Consider the following 12,413-nt stretch of genomic DNA (forward strand, 5'->3'; position numbering starts at 1 on the left):
AGGAAGGGAGGAATCAGTGCTGTGCAGAGAAGTCTCGGAGTGGAGGAAGGCGCGTACCCATAGCGGAGCCTGGCTGAGGGGCACTGGAGCAGCAACACAAAGTTTTCTGGGCTGCTGATGGGAGAGGTAACATTCCTCCTCTCCCTTCCTCAAGTTCCTCCACAAATTGTTAACCCGAAATCTTGTTTTATGGCCACTTGCTAGTGTTTTGTTTGCCTTCCAGACTGGTTCTGTACAGGATACGAAAGAATTATGCATTAACTGTAAACTTAGAGGAGCTTACTGACCTCAGTGGGTTCTTGATTTATATCAGGCTAGAGCAGAGAGGAGGGCAAAGTTTTACTCGCTGAGCACCAAGGAATGAATTACAAGTACGTTGCACTTTCATTTGCTGTTTCTGCTCGCAAGTCTTCGCAACAGGATTTGAAACTCTGCAAAGTTGAGGGTTGTTTGGGGTTTCCCCCCTAGTAATTATTTTGCTCTCCTTTTCCCTGCCTCCAGGTCTGAGAGGACAGTAGCCTGTACGATACGGTGGGATCTGGTTTTCAAAATGGAATTGCAGCTCGCGCTCCTTTTCGCAGGGATAATTGCATTTTCGGACTCGGCGAGAGGTAAGGAGACCGCGCTGGGTGCAAACACTTTGTGACTCACACCCTTCCCTCTGCTCAGCTGGGCTCCTGCTCCGCAAACAGTGCCCTCAGAGGGACCCTGTAGGGGAGTTGCTGTCGGCACAGGCTTGTTACTTATCTGCTCAGGGGTTCAGGCTCGTGCCCACGGGTGGTGCCTCCTCACCTGCGTGGTTTCGGGGCCATCCTTTTGGATGGAGCGCGGTCACTCCGGCTTTTGCTCAGGTCTCTGAGGCGCAGGTGAACTTTCAGGGGCTTTTGTTGTGCCTGTGTAAAAGTACACAGACAATTTTGAAGAAAAGCATCTGCATTCCTCTGTGGATCAGAAATACCTCTCCCCTCCTGTAATCCCTCCAGCCCCTGCCCCATGTATTCCCACTTACAAACTAAACAAACACATCCATTAACTTGCTTGGTGACAGACAAATGACAGTTCCCAACAGCGAGAGCGTATTTTAACGCTGAGGCTCCAGCAGTTGATCAGATTTCAATAAACAGGTTTCCTTACCAGAGGCAAATTGAAATACATTGACCTGGGAGTGATGGGGGTAGGAAAAAAGAAGTGTCTTTATGGGAAGGTGCTTTGAGCAAAGCTCTGGGGTCAGAGTGCAAGGAACAGTGGCTTTTCCTCCACTCTTGCCTGTGTTGTACCTTGGTGAGTGCTGTCCTTGGAAAGCCTGAATGGGAATTCATGCTTTCAGCTTCCCCACCTCTGGTCACAATGTAAGGGGCTGCATTGTTCCAGAAAAATGGGGGTATGACTTTAGGATGCAGATTGCTTCAGCTGCAATTCCCAACAGTATCAGAGTTTCATGAACTGTTGTAAGACCTTTAAATCACCCAGCGTGATGAAGTTGTGAATTAAAAGGTTTAAACTTGTCCTTCACTTGGGCTGTAACTCACCAAAAATAAACCTTGAGGGTAGGGTGGGAAAGAAGAGGGGGAACATTACTCTGAAAACCCAAGGTTTGGTTAGTGCACTGTGCTTTTTTTTTTCTTCTTGGCATTGGCTCCCAAGCAAATATTTTATGGAGGCAAAAGCACTATAAAATGATTTGGCTGGAAGCTGGATGAAAAAGAAAACAGTATATAGGCTGTAAGTTCTGCAAGTCTGAGTTCCCGGCAAGGTTTACAATGGAGACTCAGTTTAAGTTGTAGGCGATGGGCAGCAGTGTATGAATTGAGATGACCTCATGGATGTATATTATTGCAATGGACCTGAGAAGTTGGTGGAGTTCCGGAAAAGATCTGAAGTGGGCAGGAGAAGACAAAAAGATTTTTGTCTCTGTTGTGAGCTGAGTGTCGGCTGCTTTACTGGGTGACCCTGTTTAAATTTGGTTTGCACTTGTCTTGCTCGTACTTTTGTTGGCCCTGGAAAGTGAAGTGCTGTGGGCTGTTGTTGTGTGAAGAAGTGACAGAAAATTAACCGTGGTAATTTCAGGCCATCATAATTTTTCCTATGGGAAGGTCTTTTTAATAAAACTTTGATAGGATCATATTGGTAATTGGGTTATTTGAACCCTTTTTGGAGCTGGAAAAATCCATCCTGTAAGTGTATGGAGAGATGGTTCTGGTTGTTTAAAATTATCTAGAAGTAGAGTTTAAAAACCAGGGCCAAACCCATGAAAAATGTCATTCATTCATGTGCTGATTTCAAGATTTACTGCTGTAAAAATTTAGACAATATCCTGACATTTAAATCCTGCTTTGGATGTCCTTAAGGTTGAGAACATTTTTGATATCGTAAGATGTAGATGGAAGATCAAATTTGTATATGAGCGGAGATGAGGCACTCTCCAGAACTTTGAAACATTACTTTGTCCTGACAAATATCTCCAATTATTAGGCATTTACATTGGGATAATTTCAGATTCTTTGAAAAATGTGCCAGACTGTTAACGTGCCTGGAGATTTTTTCTGCACATCTCATACAACGGGTTTGGCCACTGGAGATGTGTAAGTGTTACCTGTTTCAGTCACTCAGGTTTTATAGACAGTTCCTCAGCCAAACCTCAGCCTGAGGTCATGAGGCTCTTCTCTGGAGGAAGAAGGGCTCTTTGTTTTGGCCAAATGGCATTTAATATCTGTATCCTGATTGCAAATTAGACGTGTGTGGCCCAAAGTGTGCCAACACCTCCTGATCCGAGGCATTGGAAGTTAAATAGGTGCTCGCTGGCTTGTGATCAAGTGAGGGAAGCGGCTGAGGAGGCTCTCTGGGAAAGTGGTGGTCCTTCTTTTCTACTCATATTAGGCAAAAGTAGGTTATGCTAGAGTCAGGATGTTAATTTGGAGCCGACTGATGTCGTGCCCGTGCTCGGGGAAGGGCTGTGCCATAGTGCATCTGCACAAGGGGGCAGAGTTAAGTTGCCCACGCGCTCCGGCTTTGATATTTCCTGACAGTTGAATACTCAGCTGCAATCTTGCATTAAATGTTACGTTGTATTATTTTTAAATCTTTATTTAGGTGATGCCTTTTAAGGCAAAGGGCCCCACAGGGATGACTGATTGGGCTAATGCGGCAATTATTTTTTTCCACCTCCACTAGCAAAAGGAGGCGTTTTTCCAGGTTCAGATCTCTGCCTACTGGCTCTGTCCCTTCTTGTGACCCAATGTGTCTCATCGCTGAGGTAGAAGACGCTGCAAAAAAGGGGGATATCTTAGCAAACCAAGATAAGAAAGCTCTTAAGAAAGCGGCAATACCTTTGAAGTATCCAGGCTAAGCAGAGGACAGGTCTGATTTTAGAGGTCCAAGTGCAGAACTGGCTGTATTTGGAGGGATGAAGGATGGGCTAACTCTGTATAAGTTTGAACCCATGCTTTTGGGGTCAAAACTCAAAGAATCTGATTACAGGCTTGTCTACACCTGCAAATGCACTGGAATAACTCTTTCAAAAAACTTAATCTGGAATAACTTCCTCAGTGACCAATCTTATTCCAGGCTAAGGATCTCCTAGAGGGAGCCTGTACCAAAAAGTCTTCCTCAGGAGCTATTTTGGTAGCTTGCTTTCCCTTGTGGATGAAGACTAGAATGTCTGTGTGCACAAAACCCACTCTTTGAGAACAAAACCCGTGCTGTGGTTTTTTAGAGGGATTGTGCCTCCCGGCTGACAGCTAAGGTGTGAGGCAGCAGCTTCAGCCTGGTTTCCAGCCACATGGGATAATGTCAGCCCTGAACCTAGGATAACAGCGCAGGTCCGGTGGCTCGTCCCTCATGTCACTCCATTCCTGTTCTCTCCAAGCAGCCCCATACTGGGCATAAAAGTCCTCAGTGTCCAACCCCAGCCCTCCTCTGCAGGGACGAATGCCATCTTGGGTCACTAACCTTTAGAGGCTATGTCCTGCAGCAGTGTAGCTCCTGCCACTCCACACCTCCCGTTGGACACAGGTAATATAATCTGATATTTTCCTGCTTATGTTATCTCAGTGACAGACAACGCAATATTTGTTCAGAATCTGTCAAGTTGCCATCATATTCCCGTTGGTGACCGTATATGGTAACATTGGGGTGTGTTTGGCTTGGTCCCGTGGCTTAAACAAGATTTTGTATGGTATGTTTAGAAGGTTTTGGTAAGAGCACTAACCACCCTCCTGTTAGCGAGTAAACTGATATTCTGCTGGAAACTAATTAGTTTGGATGTTGATTTCATTTTCGGTGCATTGCGTAGGGAGGGGAAGAACGGGACCTTAATTGCTTTCTGTTCTGGCACTACTCTGTGCGACCTTGGCTTGCAAACCTGCTTGGTGCCTGCTTTACGGGGAATTTGCTGATGGGGCCACTTCAAAATCCGATGGTTTCATGCAGAAATAATCTTATGTGCCATTTTTGTTTCTCTTAGTATTGAAGAAAAGCGAGTAGGATGTTGGAAGTGGTTTTTATTTCTTGGGAGTTGAATTCTTCATTGTGATGAACAGAATTCCCATTCTGTAACTTTGAGGTTCATAAGAGTGAATGGTACTAAAATTAGGAAAGATAAATAATGATAATATGAGAGAGATGGTTGTTGGCTTCTGTTTTACTCCTTTATTCTTGTTGAGTGGTTGCTACCAGATAATGATTAGGTAATTTCTCGCTTGTGAAAGAGAAGCATGTTCGGATCTAACAGCCCAATTCAGATTTTATGTAAGATGCAGCACATCTTCTGGTGAAGTTTGGGGTATTTTTTGGATCATTCTCTTGGGGAACTTGCTCATGAATAATCTGCCAGCATGACTTGTACCTAGAGTCAAGACGACGATCTAAGAAAATCCTGGTTATTTTTTTAAATGCTGGTTCCTCCCTTCTTCTGAGGCTGTCGGCCGCTTTAAATTGTGGCTGAGTTTAAACTTAAAATGTAGTGTGCGTCATACTGGAAAATTAGGGTTGATTTTATTTGTTTTTAATTAAGAATATTAAAAAAACTCCGCAAATTGCTCAAATACATTTAGATTTTCCTTAAACTTTTTATAACTCTGTTTTCCAGAGTCCATATGTTTCTTTGACCTTCACTAAAAGACGCAAGCAGCAAATTAAAACATGTCTTTTTTGGGTTGAACTTGTACACAGCAAAGGCTGGACTCCAAAGCCTGACTCTTAGCCACAGAAGAAACTTTCATATGGTTCTTGAGATATTATACAACAGTGGTTCTTCCAGGGAAAAAAAAGTCATTCAAAATAAAAAAAAAGTAGAAATGACATTTGCTAGCAAGTAAGAACCCCTTTTTCAAGATTTGGGACCATTGATGCTAATTTATTAACTGAAGATGAAGTTTGTCTTTAGACATGAATTGGCTGATAGAGCTGATCCTTTCCAATGGCCTGTCTGATAATTCCTTTTTGAGCGTCTGTCTCACCGTGAGCAACGCTGGTATATCTGGGTGCAGAACAATCCTGTTGGAATAGTGTGAATACAGTGGAGTCTGGATGTGCCTTTTTGGATTAATTATTGGAAGAGATAAAAATTTCCACCGAAAGGGGAAAATAATCATACAGAAGTCCTCTTGTGCCTAGTTTAAATTACAAAAAACCCCAACAACCTTTAGGCATAGCTTTATTTGTTCAGTGGGAGTAGAACCAGAGCAGCTGATTTTCGTAAGACATGAAGCTCCTACTTGTGTCTGCAGTGACTTGTAAAATCATGCTGAGCTAAAGATCTGTGCATATGTAACCCAGCATTACAGGGGTTGGTGGAAATGTTCTTTTCTCCCCTTTCTTTCATTAACCTGCTCATTTTGTCTTGTTTCAAGGGATTTGTCTTACATCTGAACTCTTCCTGTGTTTTCTGATGGGCTGCTCAAGCTGAAATGGATCTGATCTTGTTTTGAACATTTAATTTGGATTTCTATTCCTTATCTTGTTCTCTGTAATCAGCCTTGACTTGGAGTTTTCTGTAATAATAACACCCCTGTACATGTTTAGCTGTGTTGACCTGTTCTAATCTTTTGCACCAAAGTGGAACATTTTTAGTCATATAAGGGACTTTTTGAGAGTGGAGCCAGTGTGGTTGCAGACGTTGCAAAGACCGCAGTCTGATGCAAGCCTAGTGAATTTGCTGCTCATTCATAGCAACTGTGGTACTATGGTAAAACAAAAATATTTCCAAAAGCAAGCTTGAATAATCTGATCCTGCTGTCCCGATGTCGTACGAGATAGGCAGATGCAGCCCATGCCAGTTTTAACACGTTAGGACCTGATTCAGAGGCAGTGAGTGTTGGTGCTGTGACTCCTACTCACTCCCATGGGCTTTGGATCCATCCCTGAAGGGTAGTTTACCCAGAGAATCCGTGATATCTACCTCCATATGGATCCCTCATGTATGACAGCAGAGGAGATGTGGGCTAAGTGTGGCAGTTTGGATCCTGCCATCCGCCTGCTTGACTGGAGAGCTTGGAACTCACTTTTTTTAATTCTAGAAGCATGTTGCTGCTGCCACTGTGAACTCTGGCTGGTGGGTGGAGCGTGCACTGCTGGGGCTGAAAACAATTTGGAAATTCATTGCTTACACTTTGGGCTGCCACAGAGAGATTTATCCCCAAAGGAAGGGTGCTGTTCTGCGGGCAGTGTTCTGGGTGTGGAGGGGTTGAAGACTGGCCTGTGTGTTATTTAATAAGTTAATGTGTGCCGCCGAATCCATTCACAGCTCTGATTTTTATTTCTTTTTCCCCGCACTTCCCAGTCAAATAAACATGGGCTGCATGGAGTTTGGTTGGTTGCCCTGATTGCACAGTCTCCCCATTGTATCGCAGTAGAAACACAGCATCCTGCAGTGCTGTGAACAACCTAACATTTTATTTCATCCCAACCACTCCAATTTTCATGAAGAATTTCAGCCAGTAACTCCAGGCTACTTCTTCCATTAAGTGTTCAAACTTAATTTTGAGCTTCACTAAGGGAAGGAGAAAAATGTAAATTGGGAACAGAGACTTCTTGGAGCAGGTTAATGTTTCTCAGGATGGCTACACCTTTATTCTCAGCCTCTCTCTGAGTGGCTTCTAGCTTGATGGGACCCAAGAAATTTCTTCTGATGTCTGGTAAATTTATTTCATGAAAGGTTTACACAATCTTGCGTATCCAGTCAAGAGAGTAATTCAAGAGGTGTCATACCTTAGGTGCCACTTAAGGGGTATTGAATTTGGTGGGAGTTTTAGGAGCCATCAGTATTTGTGCATGTTAGATAAAAACAGGAACAGCAGACAAATATGGAAATGCAGATTTAAATTGTGCAATAGGTTTTGGGTTTTTTTAAATTCATATTCTCCTTGCTGAGTTTGCTCCACACGCCCCATGAATTGATGACTGTAAGAGTTAGGTACTAGTTTTGTGCAGTGGCACAACATCTTTGTGGCACCTGTGGGCTTGCTAGTTCTGCCCAGAACAGGGGCAGAAAGAAAAAGCTGGAGGAGGACATGGAGGGAAATGTAAACATTTGCCAACCTTCAAGAGTAAATTTAGGCCAGATTATTTAATGTACTGCTGCTTTTGAGGCCTGGTGGTCCTTGGGAGAGGATCTTGAGTGGGCAGTGTGTGGCTCTAAAGAGGAGGCTGGGATTCAGCTTTTCGAAATCTGTGCTATAGTTCTGTTTTTTCCTGTGTCCTCCCAGGTGCCCCCACATACAGGTGTGAGACTTGATTGGCTTTTGACCAACATGTGATTCTGAGTAAAAACATTCTAATGTAAAAGTGTTGCTTTCATTGTGCTAACTACTATTTTATTATTGCTTTGTATGGATTTAAATCTTCCTTTTTCTAGACAGAGGTGGATGGGGTGAGGCTAAATCAACCACAAAGGAAGGAGAAGGGAAAGCTATTCAGCCCCACCAGCCTCTCAAAGCTGCACTAGCCAAAGTACTGGAGTTAGGCTGCTGCAGATGCTGGAGCACTGTAACCTGGTTTCTTTCCCTCCTTCCCCTTCTTTAATAGATTTGTGGGAGTTGGAGTAATAGAGGAAGCTGTTTTTCTAGGTGGCTGTTCTCAGATCTGTTAACACAGATCTGTAACAGATCTGTAACTGCTGGTTAAGCAATGACAAATGTCAGACGAGTTACAGGTGTTTGAACGGCATGTCAAGGATGGAAGGGTTAATGAATAACAGGATGAACCTCTGAACATTGTGGAATATCTCCCCAGGGATACTGCAGACTCTCTGTGGAAGGAAGAATAGTTGGTTGTCATTGACTAGTCTATGTAAAACTGGTGGCTATAACTCCTTCAGAGTGTGGATGTGCTTCTGAGAGAGGGTGCTGTGAACCACCTTGCTCACCGTCTGGGTGAATCAAAATCTTTCCTGTTCTTCTGCAGACTAACACTACATTTTGGTGGAAATAACACTGTCTCTTTATCCAGACAAGTAATATTAGGAAGTGTTTAATGTATATTTTTGGGCAGTTTAAAATGGGAAACTGGAGAAGAGTTGCCAGCTCCTCCAGCATACGGAGATCAGGCTCCGTGCTCTGATAAGTCATTTCATATTTTAATGTTCAGGGTTGCATTACAAAGGTGATAGTCCCTTTAGGTTCAGTGGGTTGTGGCTGAGTAGGTGTGAGTAGGATTTAAATATGTAATCCTACCAGAGAGCAGAAACTGGAGCCTCGTAAGACCAGGCTGAGTTTCAGTTCTGCACAGTGTGGCACCACGCCATGGGAGGGTTCATCGTGATCTGCAGTAGTTAATATAAAACTAGAATAACAGATCGGAGCTGATGAGTATCTTTCCTCCTCCTGGTATTCCCAACCAATCAGAAATGCAGTATTGCCGGGGTTCATTTTGTTAAGGGCTAATGAGAGTGAAACTTTCAACCTAATCATGTCCAGAACAGGTGTTTACTCTTCCTTGTTTGATTGACAGGGATTGTAAACCTGTTAGGGAGATATTTGCATATGCAGGGAGACTGGCTTTGGACACTCGGTATCTAATTTCTGGATTTGCTATCTGAAGGTGTTTACCACTGCTCTCAGCACACAGCTATTGCTTCTGGGATACAAAGAGACACAAAGAAGTAGTAGAGGCTAGTCAGAGCATTTTTCTCAGGAGATGCAGAAACCATAAGGTAGAGATGGGTCAGTGTTTCCTCTAGACCAGAGCAAGGTCCTGCTTGTATCCCTAAGGCAGAATGCTTTTCCTGATTCCCTGCTTACTCAAACAGGGATAGACCAGAGGATTTGAAGGATTTAAAACAGTACTTTGTGATGGTGGTGTGTCCTTAGAAATTCATTGGAAACACCAGACTAGTCCTTGTATGCAATTGGTAAGGTAGACTCTGGATATTTCATTTGCAGTTAATTTCAGGGCTCTTCTCCTGTTGGGAGGAGAATTGCAGATCCACAGGGATGGGAATTTGGCTCTTGCTTTACCAGTAATACCAAAGAAGAAAACAGCAAGGTGCTACTCAAAAGTAATCATAGCAATAGACCTGCATATTTGTAATCACTGTGACTATTTATTGAGAGTTTCCAGTAAAGAAAACAAAATATATATAAAAAAGACGCACAAAAAGTGCTGCTTAGTGTAGGCCAGTGTTCCTCTTCTAGATACTGTCAGGAGAAAAAGCTTGTCTACCTGAAGGCCACAGTCTAACTAAGTGGAGTTTCAGGCTTATTTTTCTTTTATCCTAGAAAATCCAATAAATCCAGTAAATTCTTTCAGTGTGGTCTTCCAAGAGTTTTTCAACTTTGTCTGACTCACAGATTATTTGAGTGCCATTATAGACTAGGGGTCAAGCAAGTTAATTCCCAGAACAGTATGCTGCCCTGTTTTCAAACTGTGCTAATCAGGGTTTTGAGTCAAAGCATGGCAGTTTGCTCAGTGAAATTATTTTCCTGTTAGAAAATTACAAATAGGGTTTGACTATTCGTGTTGGCTTCAGTCACCGAAACACTCACATCACATGCAGAGCAAAGCCCCCAGGGACGTACTCGCCATGGATCAGAGCACTGGTGGGGGCTCGTTTTCCAGTTCACTCGGGCAAACAGGCTGAAACTTTATAAAAGAAATGAAAGAAATTGTTACAGTTAACATTTCTGCCTCCAGCAGGTCGGAGGGAGGGCAGTGTGGAGCCCATCTGAGCTGTAACGTGAATGTCCTTCCCCAAAGGAGACATTTGGTGGAGTTATTTGGTTACCTCTCCCCCTCACCTTTTTGTAATTGACTCTTGTTTACTTTTTCCTCCTCCCTTCCCGAAGCTTATTACCACTGTTTAGGCAGAGGAAATGAATTAACATAATTTACTGTTTTTTAGAACAAGACACATTCCCTGCATGTGTGTATACACACGCTGGCATTCGCCCTCCCAGTGCTGTGCAGAGGAGTGTGTTTACAGAGTCTGGGTCCATTTAGGGAGAACAATACCCTGATTATGGAGGGCAGCCTTTTCTTCCCAGAAACCACAAGGAACCATTCGCTTCAAGCAGCTACTGCCCCCTTGAAGGTACAGTCTTCAAGTGAGCTGCTGGAAGGGGGGGAATAAATCTGTTGTGGACACAAACCAGCAGCATTGTTCTCCACGGAAGTTGGTTTAGGGGTGGGGGTGAGAAATGGTGTTGGGATAAACCAAATGCCAAGTGCAGGATCTACCAGAGTGCAGAAAGGTGCTGCGACTTGCAGTTTAATTTTCAAATAACAGCTGTGAGACTTCATGGGGAATTATTTGTTGCTGCCTGAGCTGGCAAAGGAGCTGGGGAGGTTGGGTGGGAAGAAGATGGTAACTGAGCCTCCGGGTGGTTTTGGACAGGCTGAGTTGGGTTGAAAGGTGCTGTTATGTATGAAATGCTGGTCATTTCTAATTGCAGTCATGCATCTGTGCCTGGTAGATAATGCTGGAGCTGTGTCATATGGAGCATTTGCTTCACATGATGTTGAGAAAGGTCAAGCACTTGATTTCTGTCCTTCTAAGTTGGCTCATTAGAGGCACAAATAGGACCCCCCCTTCTTTTGCCCAACTGCAGGCACTTGGATCCCGGCAGTAAATCCTTCTCAGGTGTGATTTCATGGCAGCTGAAGATGACTGAACTTGACCCCATCCCTTTCCCGTCCTTGTCCCGCGCTGCTCCCAGCCTGGAACTCCCTTGTGCCATCATGAGAGCTCTTCTGACCTTGCTGTGGGTGTTTTGGGGAGGAAACCAGGGCAGAAAGCCAACCTGGAAAAAAATGTGATGGTTTAAATTCTTAGGGGAGCATGGGCTGAGCTTGTGGAATATCACGGGGTCTCCATAGGCAGCAAGTCCTTTCCATTCCCACTTATGGCAGGAAGGCTTAGTACTTTGAAGGACTGGGTATTTATAGGAACATTTATAAAATTACTCATTAGGAGTCTAAAATACAGCCAGGTCCCCACTGCAAAATGTAGCATTGCCTGGGGGCAGTGAATGTGAAGACTGAAAAAAATCAGATTTGGATCCTGAGTGCTCCCTCTGTGGATCTTACTGGAAAAAGATGGTAGAAACATCTCACCCAGAAGATGGTTTGGGCCATTCTGAACAGGCAGTAGTTATTCCTTGTTGACTTTGTGTCTTGGTTCAGTTCAGTCAGAGGGTAGAGCATCGCTGACCTGTCTGCATTGGCAGATTCTGGCTTTCACACTCTGTATCATGACAATTTTCTGTTTGTCTCAGTGTTCCCTTGAATTTGGGAGTACTCTATAGGGAGAATGGGTGTCTTCCTTCCTCTGTCTCTGCTTTTGGCTTCTGAGGGAGAAGGATCATTTTGGGGAGCCGGAAAATGGCAAGTTAATGCTGTCAGCATGGCCCTCCTAGGGCATTGCCTGCTGCTAGGAAGGAGCTGCTCCATCAGGAGCACAGCTGACAGCAAAGGTGGGCTGCAACCAGTGCTACTGGTGACCAGGTGTTCCCTCTGGTCCAGGCACAGTGCTGCATTGACCCTGGTATCAAGTTGAAGGTGGTATGTCACCAGGAAGTTCCCTCCCCAACCTTGGCTTTGTATCTGCATGGAGTTTTGACTACTGACACTGCTTCAGGCGGTTGCAAAAATAAGGCAGAGAAAACAACTTGTGAAAAATACTCCCTGTGGGTGAAAATATTTTTCCAGGGGAAAATATTTTTTCAGTAGGCTAATACAGGTAATGCTGCAGGGCTGCATGAACAACGCTTTCAGGGGATTTCTGGAAGGGGGTATTTATGTTGGCCTGTGAGACGTGGTGCATGAATTCTACCAGGGATGATTGACACATGTCTAGCATTTTGAAACATGACCTGGCACTCCGGAGAAACTGTGGCTTTTGCCTCTTGATCCAATTTTTTGTAAAGAGGGGAAGATCCCTGTATGTGTATCAGTATCTACATGGAGACTGCTGGGGTTAC

At 44.0% G+C, this 12,413-nt stretch overlaps 1 protein-coding gene across 1 annotated transcript in view; it reads left to right on the forward strand.

Moving 5' to 3' along the window:
- The first annotated feature begins 38 nt into the window (after positions 1-38).
- The window catches only part of FGFRL1 (fibroblast growth factor receptor like 1), a 172,177-nt gene continuing 159,802 nt past the window's right edge, over positions 39-12,413 (forward strand). Inside the window, exons 1-2 of the mRNA XM_018087438.2 lie at positions 39-126; positions 502-611. Of these exons, the coding sequence (XP_017942927.1) occupies positions 551-611 (61 nt within the window). The 5' untranslated portion in view covers positions 39-126; positions 502-550. The remainder of the gene's footprint in view (positions 127-501; positions 612-12,413) is intronic.

The sequence above is a fragment of the Manacus vitellinus genome, unplaced genomic scaffold (assembly GCF_001715985.3).
Source record: "Manacus vitellinus isolate BGI_N305 unplaced genomic scaffold, ASM171598v3 scaffold_0_pilon, whole genome shotgun sequence".
NCBI lineage: Eukaryota > Metazoa > Chordata > Aves > Passeriformes > Pipridae > Manacus > Manacus vitellinus.